The sequence below is a fragment of the Paroedura picta genome, chromosome 14 (assembly GCF_049243985.1).
Source record: "Paroedura picta isolate Pp20150507F chromosome 14, Ppicta_v3.0, whole genome shotgun sequence".
NCBI lineage: Eukaryota > Metazoa > Chordata > Lepidosauria > Squamata > Gekkonidae > Paroedura > Paroedura picta.
In genome coordinates this window covers 19,886,381-19,899,788 of record NC_135382.1, presented here as the reverse complement: position 1 = coordinate 19,899,788, position 13,408 = coordinate 19,886,381, and the positions used below count along the sequence as shown (strand labels likewise).

The 13,408-nt window shown below is 45.9% G+C and overlaps 1 protein-coding gene across 1 annotated transcript in view; it reads right to left on the bottom strand.

The window, feature by feature from the left end:
* Nucleotides 1-13,408, bottom strand: part of VAC14 (VAC14 component of PIKFYVE complex) — a 101,387-nt gene extending 87,979 nt beyond the window's left edge. Inside the window, exons 1-8 of the mRNA XM_077309823.1 lie at nt 13,148-13,408; nt 11,241-11,391; nt 7,073-7,240; nt 5,616-5,678; nt 3,832-3,939; nt 2,799-2,908; nt 1,935-2,041; nt 1,237-1,371 (exon numbers count right to left, since the gene is read on the bottom strand). Of these exons, the coding sequence (XP_077165938.1) occupies nt 1,237-1,371; nt 1,935-2,041; nt 2,799-2,908; nt 3,832-3,939; nt 5,616-5,678; nt 7,073-7,240; nt 11,241-11,391; nt 13,148-13,251 (946 nt within the window). The 5' untranslated portion in view covers nt 13,252-13,408. The remainder of the gene's footprint in view (nt 1-1,236; nt 1,372-1,934; nt 2,042-2,798; nt 2,909-3,831; nt 3,940-5,615; nt 5,679-7,072; nt 7,241-11,240; nt 11,392-13,147) is intronic.

Below are 13,408 nucleotides of genomic sequence, written 5' to 3'. Positions count from 1 at the left end.
TAATTTCCCTTCTCCCTGAGAATTCATCCTCACTATCCCCAGCTATCTCCCTAGTAGGATAAAAGGATTAAAGATTCACTCAAACCAGAGGGAAGCATGAATTGCCCACCCCTTATAAGGGATATCCTCATTGACCAGATAACCACGGATGGAGGCCGTTGTTATCTTCCCAGCCCCATTCCTGCTTAACCCTGCTTTTCTAGGTGGAGGCCAGCCACTTCGTTATTGTATATAGTAACAGTACATTCAGTCATTTCAGAAGAGAACTTATTGAGAAAACTGAACACGCAATAAAATGTTGAGGCAGAAAAGGGAGGAAGATGTACAGGAAGCGAAAGATACGACAACCAAACAGAAGGTTTTCGAGTAGGAAAAGGCATTGCATCAAGTTCCTATTTAAAAAGATGATACGATGACTGAGCATTTTACGGAACTGCAGAAGCACAGCTTGCAAAATGAAACACCGAACAAGCTGAAATAATGTAATTAAAAATAAGTATTCCAAAACAGTTGGAAGTGAAGAGTTAATCTGCTTTTAAAAAAACAATAAAGTGGACAAAAGGAAACTAAGGACCTGTCTACAATGGAAGTGAACCTGTGGAAATAAGCTACTCAAAATTTCAAAGACAGCAAAGCTTCAAGAAAATAATTTGATATGAAGCATAGCGTTAAAAATGCTGATGATTTGGAGGTCAAACCACGAGCTGATCCAAGTCCCAAAAACCTAAGGCATTTCGAAAGGCTGGGATTAGCTACAGAGCATCCCTATTATTTAGTGATCTATGATGGATAATCTGTGCAAGTCTAGTCGGGAAGCAGAACTTTTACTATGTTGCGTTCCAGACCAAAAATGAGTAAAGAGGAAATTCAGCAGGTAACAGTTGAGATGTTTTAAATAATGAATAGATAAGCAAAAGAAAACTGGTTCCGTAAGAAGGAAGTAACCGAGAAAAGTTTAGAGTACTTAGAACTCACACTTTACGAAACACAAAGCAAATCCTATACAGAATTACTCCACTGACCTCAACATGTGAAGCTGCCCTATACTGAAGCAGACCCTTGGTTCATCAAGGTCAATACAGTCTACTCAGCCTGGCAGCAGCTCCCCAGGATCTCAGAGGTCTTTCACATCACCTCCTACCTGATTGTTTTAACTGGAGACGCCACAACTGACACTGGGACCTTCTGCAAGCCAAGCAGATGTTCTACCACTGAGCCACATCACTGTAAGGATACTCTTCTTCCGGTCATCATAAGACAGGCAAGGCAAGACGGCTGTCAGGATCCCTGAGGAATACGGCAGCATTACCCGGCCAGCCAGCTGGATGAACTCTCGCATCCAGCACATGGCAGTCAGCTGGATAAGATCATCTAAGAGGTAAGGAAGAAGAGAAATTTGCTAACAGTTAGTTAGGAAGGATTTGACCGGCCATGGCTGGATGGTCATAAGTAGGCGAATATTTGGAGGGGGTGAATTCCTGGACACAGCTTCGTTCCTCAAGCTGCAGACTGGCATTGTTGCTAGGAGTGCTTGCTTTCATCAACAGTTCGTGCATAAGGTGTCCTTCCTTTCTAGGCTCGGCTAAACTAGCTACACCATTTCCCCTTTCGGTAAGGTCTCACTCAATTACTCTCTAATGCATGGCTCTGCATGCCCTTGAAGGCAGCCTGGAAGTTTCAACTAATGCTATATCTGGGCACCCTTTTTCACAGATTCTCAGGTCATGTCCCTATGCTTTTCCTGGTGCTAGGAAGGCAAAAACATTTAAAGCGCTTCACAATCTGGGGCTCCTACACTGCACTACAGTACAAAATAATAAAAAAGAGAGAGAGAGAGAGAGAGATGAATGCCCTTCAATAAGTGGATGGAGGAAGAGGAAGTTCTGACTGGGCCACATAGTGCTGGTACCTGTGACAAGGCAACAAAAGCTCACCAGAGGCTTGGCAGTGGATCACCAGGATGTTGGCCATTTCAGCAAACTTGACACTGGAAGGGTTCTTCTTAATCTCTTTAAGAAACTCACCAAGGGCCACCTCACACCTGCACATGAAAGCAAAAAGGCAGAGATTCAGAGAATGACTTCTCCGGAGAGCTTCATGGGGGACAGGGTCCATTATGCATGAACAGAGCAAACCTCCATATCCAGAACCTCTTTGGCCTTGGCCCCTATACCATCTGTTGGCCCTCCAGGGCAAATGACTGGTCGCTCACTGTGTGAAACACCATGCTGAACTAGATGGACCACTGGCCGCACCAAGCAGGACCCTTATGATCCTCTCACAGGACACACGAGCTACTCCCTGCCCATTCAGCTCCGAGAGGCACTTAACCATCTCTCCTCTAATCAGGACTTTGATAATGAATGGCTAGGGGCCTTTTCCCACCAGAAACAAGCATCTACCCAGGAACGTGGAAGGAAGACTGGTCTCTCCCCACAGCCCACCCACTCATTTATGCTAATCCTATAAATGAAATGTACTAAAGACCACTTAGCCTAATCTGACCAGCTACACAACAGAATCATTCACCAACCAGCCAACCCTCATTCCACTTAACAGATTCAATTCCCTGCTACAGCCTGCTCCTAACCAGAGTCCAGGTGCACTGTTCAGAGGTGTTTCAGGAACACACAACACATGCTCAGGCCTAGAAACTTCAGTGTCTAATGAGAGGATGTGTTTCATTTAAAATGACGTTTCCTTCTCCAGACTTACAACTTCACTAGGAGAAGGTGGAGTGACATCACCCCACCCAGAGTCACCCCCACATGCAAAAATTAAAATAAATCTGCACTCACATTTTACGGATCTCCTTGCTGTTATCACCCAGAATCTGGAAGAGCCCATCTAGAATCTCTGGCAGGTAATCCAGAAGATTGATGTCAGGGACAGACTCGAGAACCAAGATCTAGCCCGTGAGAAAGGAAGGAAAATTGTACTTGCAAGTTCCAAGTAAGAATCAAAATTAAAGCAAGCAGAGGCTGCAATACAGAAGCAGGCGTTTCAGAAGGGAGTTATCGGAGCAAGCAGAAAGGCAGCCAAGTAGCACTGGTCTGGTTCAAGCAGACTCGGGCAGCTCTGTGTGGGACTGTGCTGTGAAGAATTGCAATTCAAGAGCGGGCTGATTTGCTTGAAATCAAGTACTTCTTACAGTTTTTTAAAAAAAGATTTAAAGAAAGAAAGTATAGACATGTTAAAGTTAGGGAGATGATGGGGAATTTTTCTCTAACATTGTTACAGGAAGAAAGTGAGGAAAATGTAAAGGGAATAGATAATTGAGCAGTAAGGTTTGCGAGGTAGATTAATCTATTAGCAGGTGCTATCTGCATATATAAAGACGGCTAGTTATGGTGCTAAATAATATTGGGCATTTTAGGATTTATTAATGTTGATGCTAACCTACTAATAACTGGAGATTAATAGTTGAGCCAAGCTTGCATTAACCCTAAAACCAGCCCTGGGCAAAGCTAATTCAGCTTCTGGAGCCTGCCTTATTTTTCAGACTTCCATATTTTAAATTAACACGCCCTTTCACTATTGCTACCACAAAACCAAATCCTAAACTCTTCAGTTTCCTATTTTTTAAAGCTACAACGAAAGCTTTGTAGTGTGTTAATGTGGGGTAACCCTAGTTGTCACCACAACAAAGAATTATCCACCATCCCTCACCTAAATAAGCTTTGTATTTCATCTGAGAAGTACCAAGAGGCACTGACAATAAATGACTTGGAATACTAGGTGCTACAATAAAATCGGGCGGGGGATGATGGTGGTGGTGGTAATGGGACACCCTAATGCTCAGGATTTGACCAGCCCTGCTCTAACACATACCCAGGAGATGATGAACTGCCGAGCGTACTGGTTGTTGGAGTAGATCCTCTCACGCAGCAGAGGGATAAATCCCACAAGGTCAAACTCGTTACTTTCAGTCACAATGTCCTGCAAAACCAAAACAACAAAGCAGCACTAAGAGTCTCTGCTGGCCACTCACCAGCACCCTGGCACAGCATCAAAAGAGCACGACCAACTTCCTGTCATGAATTAAATCCAAGCCATCTGATTGAACCTCCTAGACCCAGGGGGGCCAAACTGTGCCTCTCCAGATGTCCATGGACTACAATTACCATAAGCCCCTACTAGTCCCTCTTTTAGGTCTTGTGGCATACGATGGAATAGACTGCCCTTTCAAGAACCACTACTCAGCCTTCCCCAAATGCAGCAGCCATCTCTAGCTGAGGCCCCACTGTAATTTCTAGCACATGATTCTTCGTACAAGGGCAGCCAGCGCTGGCTTCATATTGCCCATCAAGCTGACATCCTACTTCTCAGCATCTGTGTAGGGACGGCTAGCACTTCCCTGACTTTCCATCCTAAGTAAGCTCATTCGAAAACATCTCTCATTTGTGTGTTGTGCAATCATACACCCATGCTGACTCATTTCAGTAACAACTGCACACACACAGAGTCTCAGACACACAACTTCAGCTTCAGAAAAAGAACTTCTCTGGTGTCATAAGCCACCTCTTCTTTTATATAAACATTACTGATACCTCTAAAAGTGCAACACCTGATAAGACAAAGAGCACTTTCCCCGGCTCTTAAGTTAAATCTATCTTGATTAAAAAGAACCGATTTTCAGATGAAGTATTATGGATAGGGAGTAACACCTGACTATTCTAAAGACGGCTTATGACAGCCATCAGAGGGTCTTGATCTAATTAGCTGTGATTTGTATAAAATATGCACTGGTTAATCTTTTTGGCTGTTTGGTTGGGTGTCTTTAATAAATAAGAGATAACAACTGCATCAAGTGCTCTCTTGTTCAGGTCTACAAGGCATCTGAATAATTGCAGATTTGCAGAATTATCCATTCATAATCAATCCAACAGCTTAAGCAGCTTGCCACTTGCTGCAGAGATGGAGCTTTCTTCCTTCACACCGAGCAGCCACGAAAGCCTCCAGAAAGAGCCCTCCCGCGAGCCCTAGCTGAGATGTTTTTCCTCGCTCAACCTCTACCACAGGACTACTTTACCACTTTGCCCTGGAAGAAGGAGGGCAGAAAAAACCGAAAACAATCAACCTTGCCTTCTGAACTTTACATTGCAATACCATGCAGTTTGGTCTGAAGCATCACTCTGGGGGCCTCTCCCTAGCCTTCCTGGAAAAAACTAATCCCCCTTTTCAAACATCCAGCTGCTGCCGAGCTGTGCATCACATGCCCACAAGTCATCTCTCCCTTGGCACAGGACCTTTCATATTCCCTGCTATATAATCGTGGATTGTGAGACCCCTTACAAAAGAATCAACCAGCAAGCCACACAGCAGAGATGAGAATGCTGCCGGGGCAAAAAGCATCTGAAAAATACTCTCAACAGAAATTGCCTTCAGAATATTAAGGTTTTCCTGCAACAACTAAGGCTATTCTTTTGTTTTTCATGTACAATTGAAAGCGGGGATGGCAGAGTCAGCATGACATATTCCAAGTCAGAATTTGGGGCCAGACACATAAGTTGTCCCTCTCACACACAAACACAGGAAAGCAGGAAACTCTGCAGTTGCTCCATCTGAAATGTACCCCCAACGCAATCCAATGCAGTCTGAAAGAAGAGAGGTACCTTCAGAAGCCGGTCCAAGAGCTCAGAGCCGCTTTTCACGTTAGGATCTGGATCTGCAGCGAGCTGAGACAGAGAAAAAAACAAACAAACATGAACAGCCAGAAAAATAAGATGGTTTGACTAAGCCAATTATTGATAATGACTATGCCAGGGTCTATACATCCTGGCTTGGGAAGAAACACATTGATTATAAAAGCTCAGTTACATTAAAAGCCTCTTTCTAGAAATAAGCTGGTTTAAGAAAGAAGTCTGAATTTAACCTGAACAAGCATGCTAAATGCTGGCAATTGTAACTTCTTAAAACTGTGTCCCACCCAATAAGGTATCACTGAAAATCTTTTTTAAAATAGAACATTGGGGGGGGGGGATGACCTGACTACTAAGCTTAAGCATCACAAACATTCATCACTGTGGGCTTTTTACTGACTCAGGAACTAGCAAACTATCAGAGATGAGAATGCGGGAAATATCATCCTGTGGCTCAGTACAGCCACACGCATACGGGGACAGCCAGCATGATCAGATTAGAACATGGGTAGATTTGGGTCCAAGGTCCATTTCACTACAAAACTGAAAGCATGGGCCAGGCACCATCCCCTTAGCCTAACTTACCTGACAGGGTTGTCAGGAAGATAGAAAGAAAAAAGAAAGAGAGCCATGCATGCTACCCTGAGCTTTCAGGAAAATAAATGGGATGAAAATCTCATGAAAATAAAAAATATGATCGCCAGCTAACTACAAAGTGTTGTGTTCTTAAATTATGGAGCTTTATGACTACTGGTCATAAAACATGGACTGTGCTATGGCAAGGAAGGATATCTCTGTATGGTCAGCATGCAAACTTCCTCAAAAAGGCAAGCATTTCAAAATGGGCAGAGGAGAACTTTACTTGACTTCAATCGTTAATTTAAAGATGACGTTTATTGGAAACTGAAAAGATATTGAAATCAATCCAACCTTGGCTGGTGTCACCCCTTGCCTTGTCTCCAACACCACACTGAGTTACAGAGAACTTGGAAGTAGTAAGAGCCTCTTGCCTCTTCCCAAAGCCTCTGAAGTTCAGGTCGAGGGACATTTTCCTGCAGAGATTCTAATCTGAAATGTCTTATTACTATGGACGTAGATCATGATCCACCTTCCACCTCTACCTTATCTGCCTGCTGATTTGTTTCCACTTTTAGCAGGTCTGGAAAAAGTGAGTAGGGCTGGCCACATCTTATAGCGATCACTGCATAGAACAAGTCCATAATGTACACTATTGATGCTTTTTCTGCTAACCACAGGTCTAAAGCAAGTGAGGCTAGGAGGGGCAACCATATCTCCCTCATGGGGAGATTGCAGCTGCATTCTAAAAAGAACCCGAGCTGGATTCCTCACAACGGTGACCAGTATTGTAACAGAGGCCTTTAATTGTGAGAATCCTTTGGCTTGTGGGTCCAAAACCCCTTGTTGCCTACCTTACTTAAGCCATCAAACAGCACATTGAAGTGAGGGAGGACAGAGCCCCTGGCCACCTTCACAATGTTGTACAGAGCCTCACAGGCATAGTATCGCAAGCGGCTGTCAGAGTCATTGAAGCAGGTCAGCACCGGCTCAATCAGCTCCTTCAAGTACAGTCCAGAGTCCTGGCAAACAAACCAGAGGAAAAAATAAAGGAAGGTGCTTAAGAGGGAAGGGTCAGTAAATGCACAAAGATAGCTTAGAACTCAAATAGAACAACTCACCCTGCAAGAAGCACCCCACACTGACTCAAGCCCAAGAGATCCCTGGTCAAGGTTGGAATGCCTACCTCAAGAAAGCCTGGTGATTTAGGCTGAGGTCCAGCCAAACTTGTTGAGATGTTTAAGAAAGCTTGGGGTGGGGCCACCATTATGGAGCAGCTGCAATCACAGCACAGCAAAGCTGGAGGTGCGTTTTGTTGTTCAGTTTCAATGCAACAGGGAGAAATCTACAGTCACACAAGCATAAGGAAACACAAGTCTACACCTGAAGCAAGCTGTAACAAGCTCAGCACTTGGCTTGTCAGTTAGCTGGTAGGCTAAGTCCCTGGTCTGTTCCTACTCCATTCAAGATCTCACCCGCTCTGGATTCAATAAGCAAATGGCAGCAGAAAATACACTGCCAACACTCCTGGGCAACTCACTGGGCTGGCTCATTCAGGCAAAGTCATATGAGTGTTCTAGTGATCCTGCCAAGAATTCATCTGTCAGGTGAAGCTCCTCCTGTACCATAAGAACCTCTATTCCTTCCTTCCTGATCTGGTTCCTGAGGGAAGTACACCTTGACTCCCCTACAGGGATGCCAAAATAGGCCGAAGAGGATTCAAGAGGATCACAGGGGAGTTAAGTCTGATGGAGTCTGTGGCAATGGCAGCAAATTTGTTATGGAAGAGAGAATATGGCTCTATGGTTCTAGGCACCATCCATACTTAGAAAATGGACTCCCATACCAAAGAATACAGCCCAATTTTTGAATGCATCAAAAACATCCAAGCTTTCAGCATTATCTGAGGGTTTTATAATCTATTTATGATAATTATATGGGGTCCCTGGAAAATTACTGCAGCTAGTGAAGTTCCTCCTTTAATCCATTATCACTTTGTTTTAAGAGCCACCAGATTCTTTTACTACTATTTTCCATCTGAGAAAGCAAAAATCTGCCCTGTCACTCCGAGGCCTAATTAATATCTGGTGGTGATCATTTTAAGAAATCATGTCCAAATACTGAACTCAAGCTCAGACCCTTCTCAGGGGGAATGACTGGCAAACTTCAATGGTCACCACAGTGGAGTAGTAAGTCAGCTCCACTGCGGAAGAAGGGTGACCAGTTTATTAGTAAAGCAGATGCTCAGGATGCAGATGGTGGATCCACCCCTCTGGCATCTCCAATGAAAAGGAGGATGGGACACAGGGCAGAGAAAGACCTTGGAGAGCTCCTGTTGATCAGAGCAGATGGACAGAGTCTGTTTCAGCAGAAAGAGCTTAATATGCACACACACGATCGACTGAGTCAAGGAAAGCCTCTCAAATGCCCTGGTGCTTTCAAATGCCATCAGCACTGACTGTGTGAAGCCTGACAGGACTGAAGAGCCTACTGTTGGAGCTCCGTGGGCACCCAGCCATATCATTTAAACTAGGGCACTAGGCATGAAACGTTCACGGGTGATGGCATCTCCTGCGGGTGCTGTAGCCAGAGCCCAGGCTAAATAAGATAAAAACTGGCATGGATAAGCCTTCTGTCTAACAGCATTGTGACTAAGTCAGGCATCAGCTCTAAACAACAAAATAAGATGCAACTCTTTCAAAGCCAGAACCCCCCCAAACATGCATGTGCGGGCTGTGATGTAAATTGGTACACCCATGTAACTCTCAGAATGAGTTTCTTTTAAAAGCTCTGACTTCAAACCCAATGTCAGTTTAAACTCCCCTATGGTTAGAGCCTCTTGTGGCGCAGAGTGGTAAGGCAGCAGACATGCAGCCTGAAAGCTCTGCCCATGAGGTTGAGAGTTCGATCCCAGCAGCCGGCTCAAGGTTGGCTCAGCCTTCCATCCTTCCAAGGTTGGTAAAATGAGTACCCAGCTTGCTGGGGGGTAAACGGTAATGACTGGGGAAGGCACTGGCAAACCACCCCGTACTGAGTCTGCCATGAAAACGCTAGAGGGCGTCACACCAAGGGTCAGACATGACTCAGTGCTTGCACAGGGGATACCTTTACCTTTATGGTTAAAGGACATATACTGGATGGACACTCACACCTTCACACACACACCCTTGTATGTGGGGTTGAAAGGAAGACACCCATATAGCTATGGCAACATACCTTTATGCAACTCTCACTCTAACCACCTTCACCACTCATTTTTTGACTCTGCATCGGACTGCACTGCTAACACGCTACCTATTAATTTGGGCCAAACTAGACCATGATGTTTGGCATTAATAAGGTTGGGGTTTGCCAACCCGACCCTGATCAAGTTGTATCCAAAAATTACATGCAGGAAATAAAGTTTCCATGCATATTGGGACTTGATTCAGCTCTGATCTGTAATGAGAGATCCTTCAGCTCATTTTCCAGAGCTGGAACAGCCCTGCAGGATATTATTTCCCCACTGTGGAACTGCACATGCAGCCCCACAAGACAATGCCTATTCAATGAGCACCAAGGAGTTTGGATCTGCATTTTAAAATGATGACCAGCATTTGCAATTCCAATACGTCAAAAAAGCAGAACAAACGGCAACTTCAATGTAAATAAAGGCACTGGCTTAATTTTTTAAATCACAAAACAATGAATCTTTACCACTATTTTAAACCCAAGATTTCTTTCTGCTTAGAACATCGTTGCCACATTTCCCCACAAAGAACCCACACTGCCTTAGAAGGAGCCTGCAGCCATAACTGACAACGATTAAACATGTGTCAAGGCTAACAACAGCAACCACTCAGCACATTCAACCACACCATAACCTCAATGCAGAAAACCTTCCATGTACCATTCCTGTAATGTTTTTGGGAACCCCACCATCTTCCGCCTTTTCCTAAAAACTTTCAAACATGTCCCCCAGGATAGATTGTTCAAATGGTCAGAGACACAACTGAGTTCATCCCCACAGACCGGAGGTAGATTCCTACTGCCCTCTTCAATGTTAATTCTTGAGGTCAAAGAGGGACCAGTGCATGGCAACAACCATGCAGCTTGAGAATAAGACTGCCCTTTCTACTTTTTGTTTGAGCTAAGCTCCACCCTTAGAAGAGAAAGAAATGAGATGTTTCATCCCCTACAGACGGTACCAAAAAAGAGGGCTCATACTGCAGTATGGAAGTTCTGTGAGGAAAGCAGATTAAAGGAAAACACTCCCAGGCAAGCTAATGTTATCTAGATGACATCTAGCCAGCCCTCCCATACCCATGAGCAGCCAGCCAGATGCTTGTGGAAGCTCATGAGTACAAGCTGAAAGTGAAGCCTTTCCCTGGTAATCCCAGGCATCTGGTACTCATAGGCTATTTTGGTTAATGACTACTAATATGCTTCACAAATTAATGCAACTCTCTTTTAAAGCCCTCTAAGCTAGCTAGGCTAACTAAAATAAATGTACTGGCAATGAATTACGTCATCCATTGTTTAATGCTACAATTAGGTTTACACAAAGACTTGGCTCCTCTCCTACAAACCATAAGCAGAAGGCACCGGTGGTTCAGGAATTTCCCTTCTGGCCCCTAAAATGTTTATTCTTGAGGTCAAGGGGGGGACTGGTGCACGCCAACAGCCATGCAGGTCAGGAATAAGTCTTTTCTGCTTTTTATCTGTGTGGAATTTCATCCACAGAAGAGAAAGAAAGTAAAGAATTAATTCCTTTCCCTGCAATGCACCACCGGACCCGCATGGGAATGAATCCCTTGAGCCCAGGAATAAACTTTCCAGGGTCCGAAAGGGCTAAGGGGACAGTATTCTGACACTTATGCACAAAAACTGCAGAAAAATCCAATCCAATGTCCCCTGGACTGAATGGGGAACCAAGGAATATATTCATAGTTGGGTATCCTGACCCAATTAATTGAGAAAAGTGACTATGGGATCCAAGCCTTACACTGTTCATTAGTGTTGAGGATAAATGTGGACACCTACCTTCCCAAGAGCGATGGAGCAGGCTGCCAAGCCAATGAGCCCCCCTTTCCGGCTATGCGGGTGCTGGGAAAGTGCAAACTCCTGCGATAAAATCTGGATGACATGCTTGATTTGAGCTGTGCTGTTTTGAGACACAAATTCACGCACCAGCCTGGGAACCGAAGAGAGGTATTTTCAGCACCATGTCGTGTATCTCACTTCACCCGGAGCTGACACATAATTTTCAAGATTTAATCAATAATGCAGTACCCTTAACACAGTGCAAAACATCATGCACAAAGAATTCTGCAAGGGCATAAGAACCACCTTCTGACAAAAGAGATAAATGCTCACTATTACGTAGTCTGACAGCAGCTCTTCCAGTTCTCAGTCAGAACTTGGAAACTGAGACTCTATGACTGGAGAGACTGGGGCCTTCCATAGCTGAAAGAGATGCTGGACCACCCAGTTCCCAAGATCCATCTCTCAAAGCTTCATGCTTAGTTGGAAAATTAGTGTAAGAGTAGAAGAAGGAAAACTGTTTCCATAGCAGCAGCTTCCTTAAAAGACTGGCTGTTTGGGAGCCCCATGGAAAATAACAGTGGTATAAATAGCTAGGAAAGCCTCTGCCTGCATCTCTTATGGCCTCGAGACCCAACAGCCCCTTTTTTCCTGTCCTTTAAGTTTACCTGACTCTCCTTAACCTATCCAGACAGACAAAATGGTGCAGTGGTTCAAGCACTATGCTCAGAATACAGAGACCTGGATTCAAGTCTGACCAGCAAGGAAATTCACTCTCAGTCACTTTCTCTTAGCCTCACTTACTTGACAGCTGTGCTGTGAGAGGACAGCAAACTCACATATATTACCCACAGCTCGTTGAAGGAAATGTGGAGGGATTAAAAACATACTAAATAAGCCACACCAATCTCTTCCACTTGGAGCCTCCACAAAATGTTTGGTGCTTTAGGCAGGGTCCCCCCCCCCCAAAAAAAAAATCATCTAGAATCAGCACAAGCCATTCACTCTGCATGCAGGCTCAATCCTTCTCATCTCTGGTTAGGGCAGCAGTGAGATGACACATCTTCTGTATGAGAGCCCCTCCCAGACAGCACCAATCATACAAACTTTGGCAGATCAACAGTCTGAATTAGTAGAATGTAATACCATGAGTAACATCTCCAGACAACACAGCACAGCAGTCAGGCTCTCATAGGGGCGTCCAAGCTGCGGCTCTCCAGATGTTCACAGACGACAACTACTGACATATGCTCACATCTGGAAGGCCACAGCGCCCAATTCAATCTCCACTCTTCCCCAGAAACTTACTTAGCAGCCCTAGCCTAGACCAGGGGTAGTCAACCTGTGGTCCTCCAGATGTTCATGGACTACAATTCCCACGAGCCCCTGCCAGCATCTGGAGGACCACAGGTTGACTACCCCTGGCCTAGACTACCTTACAAGGAATTGCAAAAAAAACCCTTTAGTTCCCCAATGGGGAGAAAAGGGGCATACATTAATATGGGCCAAGTTCACGTCAAGGCTCTACCTGCACGAGAGAACCAGGTGCGGAGCGGGCCGCAGCACAACAGGGGAAGCGCAACTCCCCCCGCCCGCCCCCAAGTGGGGGGTCCAAAATCATTCCCAGCCAGAGGGGCGGTGGCAGCCCAGGCAAAGAGCTGCCTGCTCCCTCACTGGCCTGGCGCTGTCATCAAGGGAACGGAGGGGACCCGCTGCCTGGCTCGACCAGGCCTAAGTCGGCGAAGCACGCCAAGAATGCGCGGGGCGGGAGGCGGCGGGGCTGCGGCCCCAGGAGGAGGAAGGGGCAACGGGCGGGAGCGCCCCTTCAGCCCCGCTTCCCCCACCCGCCGGCCGCCGCGGAGGAACCTCCCGCCGTCCGTCTCTCCCTCCGTCCGTGTCGCGCTTACTTCTCGATCTCGAGCGCCGCCACCTTCCTCTTCTCGTAGAGCTTGTCGTTGAGGGCCCGCACGATGCCGGGCGTGAGGGGCGCGAAGTCCTTCTCGGGGTTCATGGCGCTGCCGGGCCAGGGGTCTCGGGGCGCTTCCCGAGTGGCTGCCTCCCCCTCTCCCGCGCTGAAGGAGCGTGAGGAGATCTGCCGGCTGCTGAGACGGAGGCGGCGCTCAAACAGACGCCATCTTTAGTGCGGGAACGTCCGGCAGCCCGCTTCC